Source organism: Micropterus dolomieu, linkage group LG07 (genome assembly GCF_021292245.1).
Source record: "Micropterus dolomieu isolate WLL.071019.BEF.003 ecotype Adirondacks linkage group LG07, ASM2129224v1, whole genome shotgun sequence".
NCBI classification, from domain to species: Eukaryota; Metazoa; Chordata; class Actinopteri; order Centrarchiformes; family Centrarchidae; genus Micropterus; species Micropterus dolomieu.
The window spans coordinates 16,735,586-16,753,150 of record NC_060156.1 but is presented as its reverse complement, the minus strand read 5'-3'; the positions used below and the strand labels follow the sequence as shown (position 1 = coordinate 16,753,150).

Sequence of the window (17,565 nt, the reverse complement as noted above, 5' to 3'; positions counted from 1 at the left end):
CCATCACTCAGTTTATTCTCTTCATCTTTGTTCCCTCCTGCCCTATTTGAATTTTGTTGAATTGATCAAGTGGACGGTGAAAGTTATCACACATATCATTGCAGGCAAGCTCACATTATCTAGTTTAAACCAACTGAAAAACAAAATTACACTGTGTTTCACATGATTTGCTTTAATGTTGCGTACCTAAACGTCATAGCCTATGTAAGACAGTTGCTTTTTCCAGGAAATCTGACCAGTCCTTCACATAGAAAACTGTTGGCTCTTACAAGCTGTTATAGGCAACTGAGAAAGTTGGTGAATGCCTCAATTTTTAGGTAGCGTTACAACCTGATGACATATAGGCAATAAATATGTTATAAATATATTTAAATTCCTTTTAAAAACTCAAAAATGTCCATTTTAAAGATGTGTGGCTGATTTAATCGGTTAGCTCTAAGTGGCACGGCAGTCTTGAAATATGTTAAAGTCTTGAAAAGGTCTTAAAGGTATTACATTTTTTCTTCAAGATTCCTGTATATATCCTGTTTAAGATCATTTATTAATAATTAGACATCTTATACTGTTTGTTTGATCCTCCCTGGATTGCACAGAGAAAGAACCATAATTTAGGATAAAAAACAACTGTTTTTGCAAAAGAACTGATTGGCAGCCTTGTTAATTGACTGGAGCGTTTTTGTAAATAAATGTTTATTAACAACTTCAATGCATTTGGTTTACTTTACCAAATGATGTAACTGGATCATCCAGTGCTTCTTGCATATCCGTGTCCCCCACCTCCGTCACTACTCAGGAGGGAGATGCCTATCTGCAACTCACTCATTAAGGGGGTTGAGCTTCGGTTCTCCTTCCACTCTGGTGCTCAAACATTGTGTGTGCGCGCTCATTTTGCCCACCAAACAGAATCATCTGTCTTGCTTCAACCTCCACAACAAGAACTTCAGTGTCACGCTGGGTGAAATTTCTTTCTTTGGCTTTTCTGTCGGTGATTGACATGGTCTTTTTCCTGCAGTTGGTATGAATGAATATTTATTAGGGGTGTCTTGTCTTATAAAGCAGAACATTTTTGTGCACACGTTCTTCCTGTGTTTTGTCCGTACAAACCTTTAATAGTGTTACTTACGCACAGTTTTATAAATGAGACCCCATGTCTTCCCAAATATTCCTGTTTTTGTTCCTATTTCCTATTGTTGACAGGTTATTCTGTGTCATAGAGTTCAGTTATTCTTATTCATAGGTTGAATGTTATCCAAGGAAGGTTAAAATCAAGGACAACTGGACTTGATTTTAACCTTCCTTGGATGACTATAACCTAAATGACTGGGAACCTTCACTGATAGGTTTAATGTTGTTGCTTCTTATATAACCCCACTTTGTTCTGTTTGAAGGAGGATTAGTTTGATTATAGAGGGATTGTTTTCCCCATGAAATTTATACATGTTTGTGGTGAAGAGGTACATTCCTAAATGACCATGGACATGAAAATGACATGAACTTAACCGTACCCTTACATTAACATGCTGTTGTGCTAACATGACCTTTAAGACATACTGTAGGATCAATTTAATAATTACTAAGCATTGACTTGTGTTCTCATTTCACATATGTCTCACTTTTCATCACACTTTAGGCTGTGGCTCCTCTTAGAGAGAAGATTCGTAATCTGGAACAAAGGTTTGTACCCCTTTTTTATGCACAAATGTCAACACACATATACACATGCTCAGAATTAGTTAGAGAAAAGTGTTTCAATACTTATCTGCAGACTTGAGGACACTGACAATTTGTATCTCTTCTTACTATCAAAACAAGCAAATTTTTTATAATGTAATACCAACTACAGATGGGTGACAAATTAAAGGGAAAACCAACATAAAGTGTTGGGCCACCACATCCCACCAGAACAACTTTAATGCTCCTTAGTGTTGATTGTACTGTTTCTGGAACTCTAGTGGAGGGATGAACACCCTTCTTCCAAAAGATATTCTCTCATTTTGTGGTTTGATGATTGTGATTGAGAGCAATGTCTAACATGTCTCTCTTAGCCTCTCATAGTTGTTTAATTGGATTTAGATCTGGACACTGCGAAGGCCATAGCATATGATAAATATCATTTTAATACTCATCGAACCATTCGGTGACCCCTCAAGCCCTACATGGATGGGGGGCATTGTCATCCTGGAAGAGAACACTCCCATCAGGATAGAGAGTTTTCATCATAAGGTAAAGGTGTTCACCTTGAACAACTTGATTTGCAGTGACCCTTCCCTCTAAGGGGACAAGTGGACCCAAACAATGCCTGCAAAATGCCCCCAAAAGCAAAACAGTGCCATTGGATCCCCTCACTGTGCGGGTGTTGGTGCATTCACGCCTGTACTGTTCTCTTGGTGTATGCCACACATTTACTCGGTTCCTTCTTAAGATTATGGTGAAGGAAGACTCATCTGATCAGATCGTTTTTTCCCCCACATCTCAGTAGCCCAGTGTCTGTGGTTTTGTACTACTAAACTCTCAAATGTGCATTCAACTTTATTATAAAGATACTACTCTACCCTAATATCTAGGACTGGATACCAAATTTAATATTTTAATGTGCAGACCATCTTGCTTCGATACTAATGAGTATCCAAGAATGCTTTGTCATTTGGTACCAAATTTTGATACCTCATTAGCGTCAGTGAGCCAATTAGCATGCAGCACGTTTGTACCAAGATACGATAATGGTGGTGATTGGCTGACGCTACATGTCTTGCTGCTTATTAGATAGCCACTGCAGCTTACCTGTATGCTCATCAGAAGTTGGGATGAAAGCCCTGGCACCTCCTCTCCTCGCCACCATGCATTTAGATTACCTGGAGCCGAGGCAGAGAGCATTTCTGCAGGCAAATATGGTGTTGCTTAGAAGGACAGGAAAATAACAGGAAAACTCCAGAAGTAGACATGGTAGATGGTTGTCAGACCTGGGCTAGCTGCTTTTTAGCATAAAGAAAGTAGGAGGTCTCACTCTGCCAGTATTTCCCAGTACCACAAACGTCACACACAGACTAGATGCTACAATAGTACATTGCTACCAAAGTCGCATATTTTTTTCTGACACAAGCGTCTTTTCAATTCATTGCAAGAGGAGCGCCGATTTTTCCGGTTGCCGAGAGTTGAAAAATGTTCAACTTTGGGAAAAACGCTGTGCTCGTCACTGTCACTTTTTACTCCGCTGTCCAATCACAGTAGAGGGGAGGGGCAGGACAAATACCACACCGTAGCAACGGTTACTATCCTGGAACTAGGCTTTGTCCAACCTCAGCTCTTGACCCAAGGCTCGTCAGACAGAACGCAGTTATAGTAGCTTTTTAAAAAAACTGTATTCTATTGTCAGTGAGTGTTCTGCGCGCTGTTTATGCACCCTTGGCGCCTGCGGCACCTTGTATTTTCGAAGGAGCGCTCTGAGCGTACGGAGTTGAAAAAAATTCAACTCTCAACGTCATACACATTTTTTTCCATTGTCCAATCTAATGAATGGAGAGACAGGTCCTCAGTTGTGGTGAAGGAACTTTACAGTTGCTTTTATTGTCCGGAGAGCAATAAACTATCCCCAACTCACCTAAAATAAGCCTTGAACCAGCCATCATTAAGATGAAGCTACTAGACCAGCTGGTGGTACTACCAGCAGTTTCTCCCCTTTCTGAGGATCTCATGTACCCACACGGATCTCCGTTTTCCTGTCTCCTGCGTGTTTGTAGCCTACACCTCTCACCCTCATACAATGCCAGAGCAAGCGCCCTCCGTTTGCAGATGTTTTTAGCAACAAAAGAGTTGTGATCAAGTTTCTGCTAATATGACAGTTATTACTTAGCAGCAAACCAAACATTTCTTTCCCACAGATCTAAATGCATCACTGTTCCTGTTGAAACACGAGCCAGTTGAAAAGTCGTCGTAACTGAAGCTCCTGTCATCTGTGCCCCAACATTGAACCCTCTTTCAATGTCACTTACATCTTTTCCTCTTGCCATCTTAATACAAAATCAGAATCAACTGGGCTTACTCAGCATTTGTATACATGCCATGGAGCATGATTAGTGTGGTAGCATCTGCATTCATTTATTCAGTTTTTTTAATTTGTCACCAGTCTGTAAAAGCTCAGTGAAAGGTTAATGGTCTATTTATTACAATTAAGACCCAGTATTATATGGATGTTTTAATTACTTTTAATTGCTCGTTTTCATTCATAGCAAAACTATAACACATAGAGTACACCTGCACCATTAAACATGCATCAGTTATGTGTGCTATGTTAGAGCAGTTTGAAGTCCATGGAAGAGCTGCATGCTGTGCTGATTTGCTACATACAACAGATTTGCAGCTGCCAAATGCAGAAAAAGACGGCTCTCAAAAAACTGTGTGAATGCACAAGTTAACAGGCTTATAATATCACTTCCCCATCATTAGGGCACAAGTAGATCTGACTAATTACATTTGTCTGTCCCATTATATGAATGTGTTGCTTAGATGTATTCTTATGGCGTGTATAACAGTTATAGCCTTTCGACATTAAAAAGCCATGGGCACTGAAACAGTGGGTCGTTCCAACTCACTTTCAAGATCTTCTCGTCACTTTAAAAGTCAGATTCATTCGTTTAACTCACTCAAAAGTGTTACAAACATTGTTTTAAATTTACTTCATAAAGCAACAAAATGAAAAATCCATTCATGCCGTAAGAAGTGCTCAAATAGGATCAAAAGACTATATCTCAACCACGGCTTCAGTTCCCAACATATACTAAAAACTCAGGCATTACCTGAGTTATATAATAGCAAAAGGTGGGGCGGTACATGACAAGTCCCTATTACGTAAGAAACAAATGCAACCTAAAGTTAGAATAAACAAATTCATATTAAACTTAACTTTAATACCAAAATAAATGCTCATAAAATACTAAAACTGCCGTTGTAGGAAAACCCAGGGTTAAATCTGAAGTTATCTCGCTAACATCAATACTCATCACACATCATTACATTAATGGCAGGGCAAGTCAATTCAGTTAGGGTGCATGTTCAGCAGAGCATTCAGAAAAATGCAGTGAAAGCCCATTTATTAATTATTCAAGAACTGGATTTACATTTAGCTCATAGATATTGTTCTGTTTTGTGTGCTTCTTTTTTGAGTTTTTCTTCCAGATGTTCATCACTAAGGAGTTTGTCTTCTCTTTCCCAGTTTTTCTCAGAAATACCCACCTGTGAAATTCCTCTCAGAAAAGGATCGGAAGAGAATTTTGGTATGTGAAAAACACACAATTTCAAATGACAGTGACATTTACAATAGCAATTATTACATTGAGGTCATAACCCTGAGATGTGCTATTTTAGCAGCACTTTTTCACTGGCTAAGGGCCCGTGTCCATCAAAGCGTTTTTTTTCTGAGTCTTTTTTCAATTCATTGCAATGGGAGCGCCATGTTTTTAGCAGCTGTTAAAAACGGCAGCAGCGTGACAAGGCGCTGAGCGATTTTTTTCCAGTCGCCAAGAGATGAAAAATGTTCAACTTTGGGAAAAACACTGCGCTCGTCACTGTCACTTTTTACTCAGCTGTCCAATCACAGTAGAGGAGGTACGGGACAAATACTACACTGTAGCAACAGTTACTATCCTGGAACCAGGCTTTGTCGAACCTCAATTCTTGGACTAAATGGTGGTACTCGCCGAGATGGGCGTTTTCAGAAGAGCAGCTGGAGTTTTCTGCTGGCAAATACAACTTTTTTGTGGACACGGGCCCTAAATGTCTGCCACTTCAAACTGAAATATCTTAACATATATTTGATGGATTACATGCTTACATGGTAAACTTAGATGGTGAACATTGTAAGCATTACCTGCCAAAGCAGAGCTGATGTTTTAGAGCAAACGTTTCACGAGCGCATAAAAGCAGCCTGAGCAAGCACACACAGTTTGAGCAGAAGCAGTGCAAATCTAAGCGCAAGCATAGGCTGTTTGAGTGTGAGGGCAGGATTTTGAGGGAAAGCGTTATAACAGCTGAACGTGAAATCAAAAAGCCATGCTCTCAAATTGAAAGACAAAGATAGGAAAATAATGCCATGCTTGTCACACTTTCATGCCTACTAGAACTCTTGAGTAGAATTCAGTCATTGTTAATGTTGTTGTTAACACCTGTGCTTCTCCAGCTATGACAGTGTCAGCTGTAGAAAAGGCCTGATGATTTAAACCTCACTATCGCGTTAGTCCATGGAAAGAGTAATTGAACACAAAAACTAATTTTTTTTTAACGTACTCCACCCTATTTTGTTTGGTAAAGGTTGAAAGCAGTGTTTTATTTCTGTTTTAAGAAAGTAACACTAAAGCTGATGATAGCTGAACAACTTTTAGAGCAATCGTGCAGGGCAATGTTGCCGTCAATGGTAATGAGTAAAGATTACTACCGTAATCCCCTTCCCCCACCACTCTGCCATCCGCCCGCACTGCCACTATCCGTTCAAAACATAGTCGGACTTGCCGCTAGGAAGATTGCCCAGCAACATTGCTCAAAAAGTTGCCCCGTGTATCATCAGTTTTGGGCTATGTTGAGACTGCAGGCCTTAATGTTCAATTCCGATTTTTTTTCCCCCAGATCTGATTTTTTATGTCTGACATTATTGCTTAAATGTGGCCCATATCAGACTCCAGTGTATACTGTCCGTGGCCTGAAAGTGACCTGCATGCGCAGAAGAATAACACGACGTCACACGCAGCACGCTGTCATACAGAAGTAAACAGAGCCACAGAGGTTCCGGCTCCGGTTAGCTCACGGGAGACTCCCATTTTTTATTGTCCTCTCACGTGTCACATTTCTCCCAAATTATGACACGTGTTCACAACTTTCTGTCCTTTTCATTACGGTTTCTGGCGCTGTACAACGCAACTGCCCCTCAACTCAATCCCTCTCGCTTTTTGTGGAGCTTTTTCGTTCATAGTGGCTCCGTCTGCAGCAGGACTGTGACAACAGCTGCTCTAGAGTGACGTCAAAGTCGCATCAATTCCGACCTGAGTGTCCAGACTTCTAAAAAGATCCGATCTGAATAGGATTTAGACCAAACATGAAAGTGGCCCAAATCTGAATTGGAAAAGATCAGATTCCATGTGACTTGGCCTGTTCACACTGTTCAGATCTGAGTCACATATGAGCAAAAAAATCGGATTTGGGTCACTTTGGCCTTAGAAGGGCAAATGTTACTGATAAAATATCCTTTGCTGATGTTATCGTACATGTGTATTCTTCCACTAGATTACTGGTGGGGCTGGTTTTGTGGGTTCCCACCTGACTGACAAGCTGATGATGGATGGCCATGAGGTGACTGTGGTGGACAACTTTTTCACAGGAAGAAAAAGGAATGTGGAGCACTGGATTGGCCACGAAAACTTTGAGCTCATTAATCATGATGTGGTGGAGCCTCTCTATATTGAGGGTGAGTGAGAGTAAATGTGGGACGTGATCAATTGTTTTTTTACATACAGTTGACCAGAGCTAACTAAAACAGCTCAGGTTATGGGGGAGCCAGGGAGGGCTCCTCCATAATTTTAGCACTAATTTTTCTACTATTGTTACGTCCTCATGTGGCTCAAGCCTAGAGAAAGAAGAGGAGCAACAATATCAAATGAAAACCAGGCTAATAGAAACAGGAGATTAATTTGCAAACAAATTAAAGATAATTAAAATAAACAAAACACTCAGGTCCTCCTACATCTAAAAACAACTTTCTGAAAAGAGGAAGTGAATCGATTGAATAAATGAAATTGTTGCACGTTTTAAAATCAATACAGGCTCATGTTGTGTCAATCATGTTTACACACCGACTTTCGTCTGTCATTAAACATTTTCAGAACAGGTTCGATTTTCAGCATTTTTTCCCATTTGTCAAAAGCACAGTATCTTTTAATTTCAGATGACACACAGGAGAAATACGGACTTAGTCCAGCATTAAATTAACAGTTACTTAGCATGTTATATTAGCAAAACATGAGCCTCAGACAGCTAGTGTTGTGGCTAGCTTTGTGAACAGTACCTTTCACCATTGCAGCCCCTTCCCTCTTGAAATCCTTACCCATACACATCCGAGAATGTAGCGACCAGGGGCCAAATTATAGATACTTCCTAACCTGCAGATCCTATCTTAACTGCATGGTAATAAGGGTTAGAAACTGATTTAGGAATAAGGCCATTACAGATTAAAGGCATTTTCACACTGTAAGCGATTTACGCACCTCGTAATTCATTTTCAATGACAGGCGAGTGTGTAGGAAGGGAGACGCGGGCATTCTGACAGGTGGAGTGACAAGCGGGTGTGTTCCCGTGAAACTGTCGCAGTCGCGGTCGTGGTCGTCTCACACACACGGCCGTCTGGAACTTTTTGTACGCGACACTCAGCACAAACCATTGGAAGAAAGACTGATCCTTGCTGTTTGTGAGTTTCCAGAAATCTATTACTGGGGCCGTATTACAGAAAGTTCCTATCTTAAGTCATAAGTTAAGATAGGAAGAATCTAAGATAGGATTTTTCTCAATTTGGTATTACAGAAGCAAATCCTAACTAACTTTAGGAATCCTATCTTATCTCAGGTTAGGAAATCCTAAATACTCAATCCAACATCGGTTATGAACTTTTATGTCTGTTACCTAGCAACCGATGCCACTTTTCTCATTTCGCCGAGCTAAATAGCTTTTAATCGCTGTAACTTACTTACTACACTAAAATAACACATCCTAGATCTGAATGAATGAAATAATCTCATTAAATACTCCTTTCTTTACATAGTTGAATGTGCTGACAACAAAATCACACAAAAATGATCAATGGAAATCAAATTTATCAACCCATGGAGGTCAGGATTTGGAGTCACACTCAAAATCAAAGTGGAAAACCACACTACTGTGTGGCCTCCATGTGCCTGTATGACCTCCCTACAACGCCTGGGCATGCTCCTGATGAGGTGGCGGATGGTCTCCTGAGGGATCTCCTCCCAGACCTGGACTAAAGCATCCGCCAACTCCTGGACAGTCTGTGGTGTAACGTGGCGTTGGTGGATGGAGCGAGACATGATGTCCCAGATGTGCTCAATTGGATTCATGTCAGGGGAACGGGCGGGCCAGTCCATAGCATCAATGCCTTCCTGTTGCAGGAACTGCTGACACACTCCAGCCACATGAGATCTAGCATTGTGTTGCATTAGGAGGAACCCAGGGCCAACCGCACCAGCATATGGTCTCACAAGGGGTCTGAGGATCTCATCTCGGTACCTAATGGCAGTCAGGCTACCTCTGGCGAGCACATGGAGGGCTGTGTGGCCCCCCAAAGAAATGCCACCCTACACCATTACTGACCCACCGCCAAACCGGTCATGCTGGAGGATGTTGCAGGCAGCAGAACGTTCTCTATGGCGTCTCCAGACTCCGACACGTCTGTCACATGTGCTCAGTGTGAACCTGCTTTCATCTGTGAAGAGCACAGGGCGCCATTGGCGAATTTGCCAATCTTGGTGTTCTCTGGCAAATGGCAAACGTCCTGCACGGTGTTGGGCTGTAAGCACAACCCCCACCTGTGGACGTGGGTTGTAGACTCCATCTCATGCTACCACTAGAGTGAAAGCACCGCCAGCATTCAAAAGTGACCAAAACATCAGCCAGAAAGCATAGGAACTGAGAAGTGGTCTGTGGTCACCACCTGCAGAACCACTCCTTTATTTGGGGTGTCTTGCTAATTGCCTATAATTTCCACCTGTTGTCTATTCCATTTGCACAAAAGCATGTGAAATTGATTGTCAATCAGTGTTGCTTCCTAAGTGGACAGTTTGACTTCACAGGAGTGTGATTGACTTGGAGTTACATTGTGTTGCTTAAGTGTTCCCTTTATTTTTTTGAGCAGTGTATGTATGAAGAATCGTTGCTGTAGAGCGAGTTGCCTATTAATCAGAAGGTCGGCGGTTCAATCCCCGGCTCCTCCAGGCTGCATGTCAAGATACTGAACCCCAAATTGCCCCTGGTGGCTGTTCCACAAGTGTATGAATGTGTGTGAATGGTGAATGCAGATGTAGTGTAAAAGCGCTTTGAGTGGAAAGGGGCTATACAGAGCATTTACATCTGTAATATGCCTGCTGCCATTTATAGTGTGTGGTGATAAGAGGCAACTAAACAGCAACTTTTTGCCCCAGGGGCTGCAAAACAGCCACAACATGCAATATTCTCTAGTGTGATTCAGCTTTTCTGACACTGGTATGTCCAGCAGGGGGAACCAGAGGCTATATGATCTACACTACAGAATGGTTTGAGTTTATGGTGTTGATGTTAGTGCAGAGATATGTCTGTTTTTTTCTCAGCTTTAGGTTTCATGAAACAGAATGAAGCTATGCAACTTTATCACAACAGCATAATGGCAAGTTATTTTACATTAAGATATATATTCAAAGACAGTTGTGTTGCACATTGAGTGCAGATGTTTAAGTTGATGGAGTCTGTGTTTACTGAATCAAAGGAGGGAGGAGGAGGGGGGCGGGGCTCCTCCGTGACGAGCTCGTCATGCTGCTATCTGATTGGCGGAGAAGCTGACCGACCGGAGAAGTAAAACTGCCGATGTCAAAGGATCCTGGATCAGCTGTTAGCTGTCGATCTTCCCCCGACATCCACTGATAACAGCGATCGTCAATCCGTGCATCAGGCAAAGAGGTGCTTCTTGTTGTTAGGATTAAAGTCAGAGGCACAGCGGTTTCTCGTCGTTTTCAGGTAAAACTCACGGAATATTAGCCGCCCGCTAACTAGCATTAGCAGCTGCGCAGATTCTTCCATAAAGAAATCTCAAATTATCATAAAAGCAGCGGGCAGCTAAGAAGCTAGCTCAGCGGATGCAGCCGCACACAGCAGGGTATTCAAATGAACACTCTGAACATATCGGCTGGGGTTTAGTCTCCATCACTGAATCATTTCTAACTATCATCACATCATATGTTTTGTATTCGCACTAAAATGAATGGCTGCTATGGCCGCAGCACCAGTTGTTTATCACTGTGACCAAGTGATTCAGTCTACAGTGTGTAAAGCTAATGGGTCAGATCAGATTCTCACAGGTTCATTACAGGAGGACAGACAAGCTGAACTAGTTTTAATGAGACTCAGCGTTATGTGTTGTGTTTTGCTAACCGGTTTTCTGCAGGCAGCATGAACTCCCTCCCTGGAAGGGCCGCACTGTCTCTGTGCAGGCGCACAGCAGCGGGCGGGATGCGGGTCTTCGCAGCGGGCCACCCTGCTGTTGGAATTCCGGCCTCTTTTCAGGCTGTGCGGGTCTGCCACTCCGGCACGACCCGCAAAGGCAGCGTCAGCACCAAGAAGCGGGGCTACGACATCACCAGAAACCCACACCTCAACAAGGTGAGCTCACTGATGTTTCTGGTAACGTTACCGTTTCCTGGCAACATCCATCATTTGCATGCAGAAAATATATTCTACATGGACATGATAACAAAAGGTCTTCCTCAGGTAAATCTGTGGATGGGAGCTCACCTGTACCTATAATGTACATGTGAGGACGTTATGCTGGGCTGTATTCATATGAACATAGCACTGTAGAATATATTTATAATTGTCTTATTGTACGCATTTTAAGGCAAAACAGAACCTATATTTTAGAAGCTGCAACAATAAGTTTTGGTATTGTAACTTAAAAAATACTTGATTAATTAAAATAAATAAATTAAAGAGGTGGTATTATGCTTTTTGGCTTTCCCCCTCTCCTTTATTGAGTTATATCTCTTTTTGTGCATGTAATAGGTTTGCAAAGTGAAAAAGCCCAAAGTCCAGCCCAAAGGGAGTTCCTATCTCCCAGAAAGCACTGCTCTGAACTGCCTGAAAACAGCTCCTTTGTAGTCCAGCTGTTTCCCTTCCTTCACTGTGATGTCACAATGAGAACGCGTCATAAAGCTTGCCAAGCGGCTAGCGGGGTCAGGCACACCCTCAAACCAAGCTAGTCTGAGTGGAGGCCCTTTGATTTTAGTTAAGCCCCTTTTCCACTGCACAGTACCAGCTCGACTTGGCTAAACCATAGACTGTATATAAAACTCCCCTTTGTTTGGTTTTCCATTGTAGAAATGTTGTACCTGCTTCCAGGTACTTTTTTTCATATCCCCTCACCTCATCGAGGTTCCAAGCCAGCTGAGGGATACTAAAATGTAGCGTGAAAACACGCCAGACTGCTGATTGGTCAGAGAGAATATTCACTATTCACTTCATCGCGTGCACCAGACAGAGGCCAGCAACAGAAAGTTTTATATTTTACAGTTTTCGTACGTAATTTCATCACTAAATCCACTTCTGAGAAGTTTTGAGGTGAGAAATCAGCTGTGTAGATTTCGAATATTGACAGTTTTACGAGAAGTGATGGCGGAACAAAAATGTGCTTGAATATTTTCGGAGTTGAGGAGCTCCGCAAGTGTCTGCGGGGGAAGCCTGTACCAACCCGCGGGAGGAGCGTGTGAGGCCGGCCAGCCGCCCGCTCACAGAGCCCTCTGCTCCCGCCGTCACACAGACCGCTGCAGCAACAACGGCAGAGGAAAACACGACTGGAAGGTTTTCATACCGCTTATCTGTCTTTACATCCTGAGTAATGTTGAAACATTTTAACTTAAAAAAGAGAAAGCTGTGTGGATCGCTGGTGTGTGTGTCGCATTGAACGTTACGTCGCGGCAGTTGTGTGTGGCGTCGCTATGACTACAAGCTACGTACTATCTCTGGTACTATCTGCAATGGAAAACAGAGCAGGGCCGAGTAGAGTCGAGTCTATTGATTTGCGCTATGGTAGCATTTTTCAGCAAGGCAGCATAGATCGTCAGAACACCGGCAACAGTTCAACGTTTAACGTAGACTCACTGTATTCCGGACACTTGACCTTTATCCGCAAATTCTATAGTGAGTAGGAATTTTCAGCAGTCCGGAACACCGTGAGTCCTCACTGTAATCCGGACAGTGCGTCTCCCAGCAGTTTTTTCAAGATTTCTCCAAAATGATTAGTCCAAAATGTGTCAATCAAACTTTGGAACGCGTGGAAGGCATGTCCCCAGAGACAGACGAGCCAATCAGGTTGATCTTTCCGCGGATTGATATCTTATGGGACTTTTACTGTGCAAAGTGTCCGGAACACCGTGAATCTACTAGTCCTAAAAGACGATGCAACTCCGACTCTGTTTGGGCCTGGAAATTCACAATCATAACCTGTAAGTATGCTTTATTGGTTGTGAATTATATTTAAAATAAACAAGGCAATGTAACTTCACAGACTGTTCAAGTGCGGATTTGTTGTAAATGTTGGCTAACACAGCTAAAGTTACAGCGATAATTCTAACGTTACACCTGATGTGAAAGCTACTGAGCAAACGTTCAGATTGTTTGGCCAATTTTTATGTAAAATTGAGTTGAAATATAGTGATTTTTGTAGTGGTTTATTGTAAGATGTGGAACAATGATGTTGTGGACTTGTGAGTAACTTATACCATCTGCTAGGTTACGGTCGCAGTCTGAAGCGGCTTTGATTTGGATCACACTACCTTGTTTCTTACGAGCCGCCCTTCTCTGCTTCTGATTGGCTAGTAGTCCTTACCTGGAAACTGCGCATGTGCAACTCCCAACAAAGATTTTATACAAGTAAGATGCCTCACTCTGTAGCTTAAGAGCGGAGCGTACAACACATAGGGTGAAAAGAGGAGCTGCAGCAATGTGCAGTATGAGAAAAATATGGTGTTTTTGGAAAATTAAACCATGTAAACCTGTTCTGATACAACCCCTAATTAAGATTTTGAACCTGAAAATTAGCACAATACCACCTCTTTAATGTTACGGTAGTGTTTAAAAAAGCCACAAAGCTAATGCGTGTTTATCAGTGGAGGAGCGCTAACGGTAATGAGGCGCTAAACTATAGTTTGTGACGTCTTCTAAATATATCTGCGAGCCGCCTGTCTGCAGTTATAGTCGGCATGTCTGAAATGAATAAGCCAGAGCGGACATGAAAATAAACGTGAACAGAAACAAGTAAATAACCGTGCTTTCTGTAGCTCCTCTTTTTGTGACATTGTAGATGTGAAACGCTGTAGTCAGAGTGGCGCTGGTTATAGTTATAATGTTAGTTAAATGAAATCTCAAAGCTGCAAGTCCTCATTGTAGACAGTCATTTAATATTAGATGCATTCAGCAGCAGGTCACTGTATCGTAGACGCCATGATTTAGACAGAATGGTGGTTAAGAAATGGTTTCACTTAGCTTTGGTTAGAATTAAAGAGTGCTGGTAAAGGGATAAACTACATGTTAATATGCTACATTGAAATTATGGCAGATTATGTGTAAACTGAAATACACATGCTTATTCTCTCTCACTGAATAAATTGCACCTTCCAGCAGCAAATACTTATTGATGTGCAATTGTTTACATGTTCACTTTTCAGTTAGATAAGAATTTAGATGCTTAATGAGTAGTCAGGGATCACGATCAAGTGCATTCTCACCTTAGGACCATCTCTGCCTGTTGGTCCTAGTTCACCAAAATCCCCCTGAAAGAGAGTCACCGTCATTAAGCTATAAAATGACATTTAATCTGATAATACAATAATGATACAACATCTCTCATCGTTCACACAAACATACCCTTGGTCCAGGTCTCCCATCTGCACCAGATGTACCCTAGAACAGCATCCAAAACAGCACATGATATGAACTGAGCACATGGAAAGGACAGTTTCTGGCTATAATGTGTACAAGTGTGCCTGCACTCACCCGCGGTCCAGGGAATCCCATCACACCAGTTTCTCCTTTGTTGTCGGCCTGAAATAAAGGAAAAGATGAGCAGAGGACATGACATGCTGAGGTGTAAATGATAGTCTGTGTCTATGTACATATACCTGTATGCATGAATGGGCATTATTGAAAATAGGTATTTCAAATACAAAATAGGTATCTGTAATTTGTATTTGATAGGGTTGATGAAAATGGCTTCATATTCTGTTTCCAAATTCTTGCAGTGTATTGGATTTTGTAGTTTAGAAAAAATACTGTAAAATGCTTTGTGTAGTCTACATGACCATAAAAAACGCTGCCTGATGATGATTCGTGCCTACTCAGTAAGTTGCTCATACTTGATGTGTTGGGATCAGAACAGAAAATTGATCCAGACCCGAAACGTATAGGTTGCCAGCTTTCCATCGATTTTTTTTTTTTTTAGCATCAGTTGCTTGTTTTGGTGTTTGTTTCAGCAGCTATAGGCTACTATAGCCTGTGTAAAAGCATTTCAGAGTTGTTGTACAACATTACTTTCTAATGCCATGAGATGGCATAACTTGCTAAATGTACACATGTGCATTATTCTCATTAACAATACTGTGCTGCAACGCCATTTAACAGCAGGTTGTCAACCCATCCACTCGTTTATTGTAGCTCAGATGATGCAAAGCCCTTCATTACCAAACACCAGGTAACTCAATTAGGATAAAATTATGAGTCATTAACAAATTGTTAAACATGAAACTGTTGGTTACTTTAAAACTAATCTTCATCTGGGTGATCACAGGGACATGTCAATATTTGATCAGTTACCTGGTTGCACATGTCAGATTTATCACTTGACTCATTAGGCAGAGAAGAAGAGAAGCTGTTGCTCTACAACATTGTCCACTAAATCAACTGAGTCAGTGTACAGGTGAAAGAATATATCAAATAGGCCAAAAGGTTTGCAAAGTGATTTTATGGTACCTTTTGAAAAGTAGTTTGTGTTTTTGAAATACAAAATTATGATAGGTTATTATAATACATGGTGTATTTTGTAGTTAATTTTGACACACTTAAAATGAAGGTATCTGGTATCTTATTTTAAAATACATGTTGATGTATCTTTGCCCATCCCTGACTGTGTGGAAATGTGTATGATTGTTCATGAGTGATCACATACCGGCTCTCCTGTTTCTCCTTTTGGACCTTTTTCTCCGGGAGGTCCCTGAAATAATGAAAAGGGATGATTATGGTTATTGGTTCACGTGTCTGTAACACTCCGTGTATTTCATATTTTAGAGACCATTTTGTCATTACAGCAGGTTAATGAATAAAGATGAACATGTTTTGCTGATGTACAGACCGGGGGTCCGTCGCGGGGCTTAGTTTGCTGATGAGTAGAGTTTCCCTGTGGCCCTGGAGGTCCAATGTCCCCCTGTGGTGAAAGTAGGAAGTGAAACAAATCAGTATCAAGTACTCACATATTTTACTTAAGTAAAAGTAGCAATACCAAAGTTTCACAATACTGTATTATAAGTAAAAGCCATGAAAACGCAATCCAACTTAGGTAATAGTACAGAAATAGCAGCAACAAAATACTGTTTCAAAGTAAGTGGTCATTAAGGAGAAAAATTGCCGATATGACTGACATATTACTATATACTGTATGACATTACTAGATTGTTGCTGGAATGTGTAAGCAGGTTTTTACTACCGTAGCTGGTTGAGGTACAGCTAGTTTTAACTATGTTATTTACAATTAGGTAGCAATGCTGCGTTCAAGGCAACTCTGATCTCTGCAATTTCCAACTTCCAACTAGAAAAAGTACCATGGAATGCCACTTGAAGTCAGAGTACAAATATGTATCCCAGCTTCACAAGATTATTATTAAGAGATTATTAGTTTTCAATGAACAATCTTATAAAATCTATTACTTCGAAAAAATACTTGTAACTCAGATAAATGCAGGACAGTAAAAACACAACATTTTCCTGTAAAATGTAGTGAAATAGATTAAATATAAGGAAAGTACAAGTATTTTAAAACTGTATGAAGATTCTCATCCAGGTCATAGTTATCCAACAAAGGTTGAAGTCAAGAGCAACTGGACTTGGTTGAAGATACTGGAAGACGTTTCGTCCCTCATCCAAGGGACTTCTTAAATTCTGACTGACTGGTAGGGTAACTCAGCTATTTAACCTCAGTGGGATCGTTTGCCAGGATCGTTGATACTGCTGGTTCGTTAGTGTTCCTGGTTGCTGTAACGACGTTAGGACTTCCCGAGGCCAAGACTGAACGACCATCATTGGTATCTTCACCTGAGGCCAATAGGTTACGTTTGTTGAGTTTGCTTGCTCTTGGTGGGAACTGTTGGGCTTCTGTAAATATCATCACAGAGTACGGTCTAGACCTGCTCTTTTATGAAAAGCGCTGTGAGATAACTGTTGTTGTGATTTGGCGCTATATAAATAAAATTGAATTGAATTGAATTGAACTAAACAACCACTACACAAACGCATGGCTCAACACAGAAGGGCCAACACCTCAGGTCAAGACTCTGCAGTCTACTTACATCTGAAGGACAGAGGACTTGTTTGAGGACCACCAGGTGCACATTTTAGACAGAGAAGATGGATGGTTTGAAAGAGGTGTCAAGGAAGCCATCTACACCCGGGTTGAGAAGCTGTCATTGAACAGGGGAGGGGGTCTACGCCACCACTTATCCCCCACTTACAATGCTGTCCTTTCATCACTTCCCAGGAAACTCAACAAACGTAACCTATTGGCCT

At 41.4% G+C, this 17,565-nt stretch overlaps 1 protein-coding gene across 1 annotated transcript in view; it reads right to left on the bottom strand.

Moving 5' to 3' along the window:
- The window catches only part of col4a2 (collagen, type IV, alpha 2), a 105,668-nt gene that overhangs the window by 54,559 nt on the left and 33,544 nt on the right, over positions 1 to 17,565 (bottom strand). The window contains exons 11-15 of the mRNA XM_046054527.1: positions 16,139 to 16,210; positions 15,956 to 16,000; positions 14,788 to 14,835; positions 14,659 to 14,694; positions 14,520 to 14,564 (exon numbers count right to left, since the gene is read on the bottom strand). Coding sequence (XP_045910483.1) covers positions 14,520 to 14,564; positions 14,659 to 14,694; positions 14,788 to 14,835; positions 15,956 to 16,000; positions 16,139 to 16,210 — 246 coding nt within the window. The remainder of the gene's footprint in view (positions 1 to 14,519; positions 14,565 to 14,658; positions 14,695 to 14,787; positions 14,836 to 15,955; positions 16,001 to 16,138; positions 16,211 to 17,565) is intronic.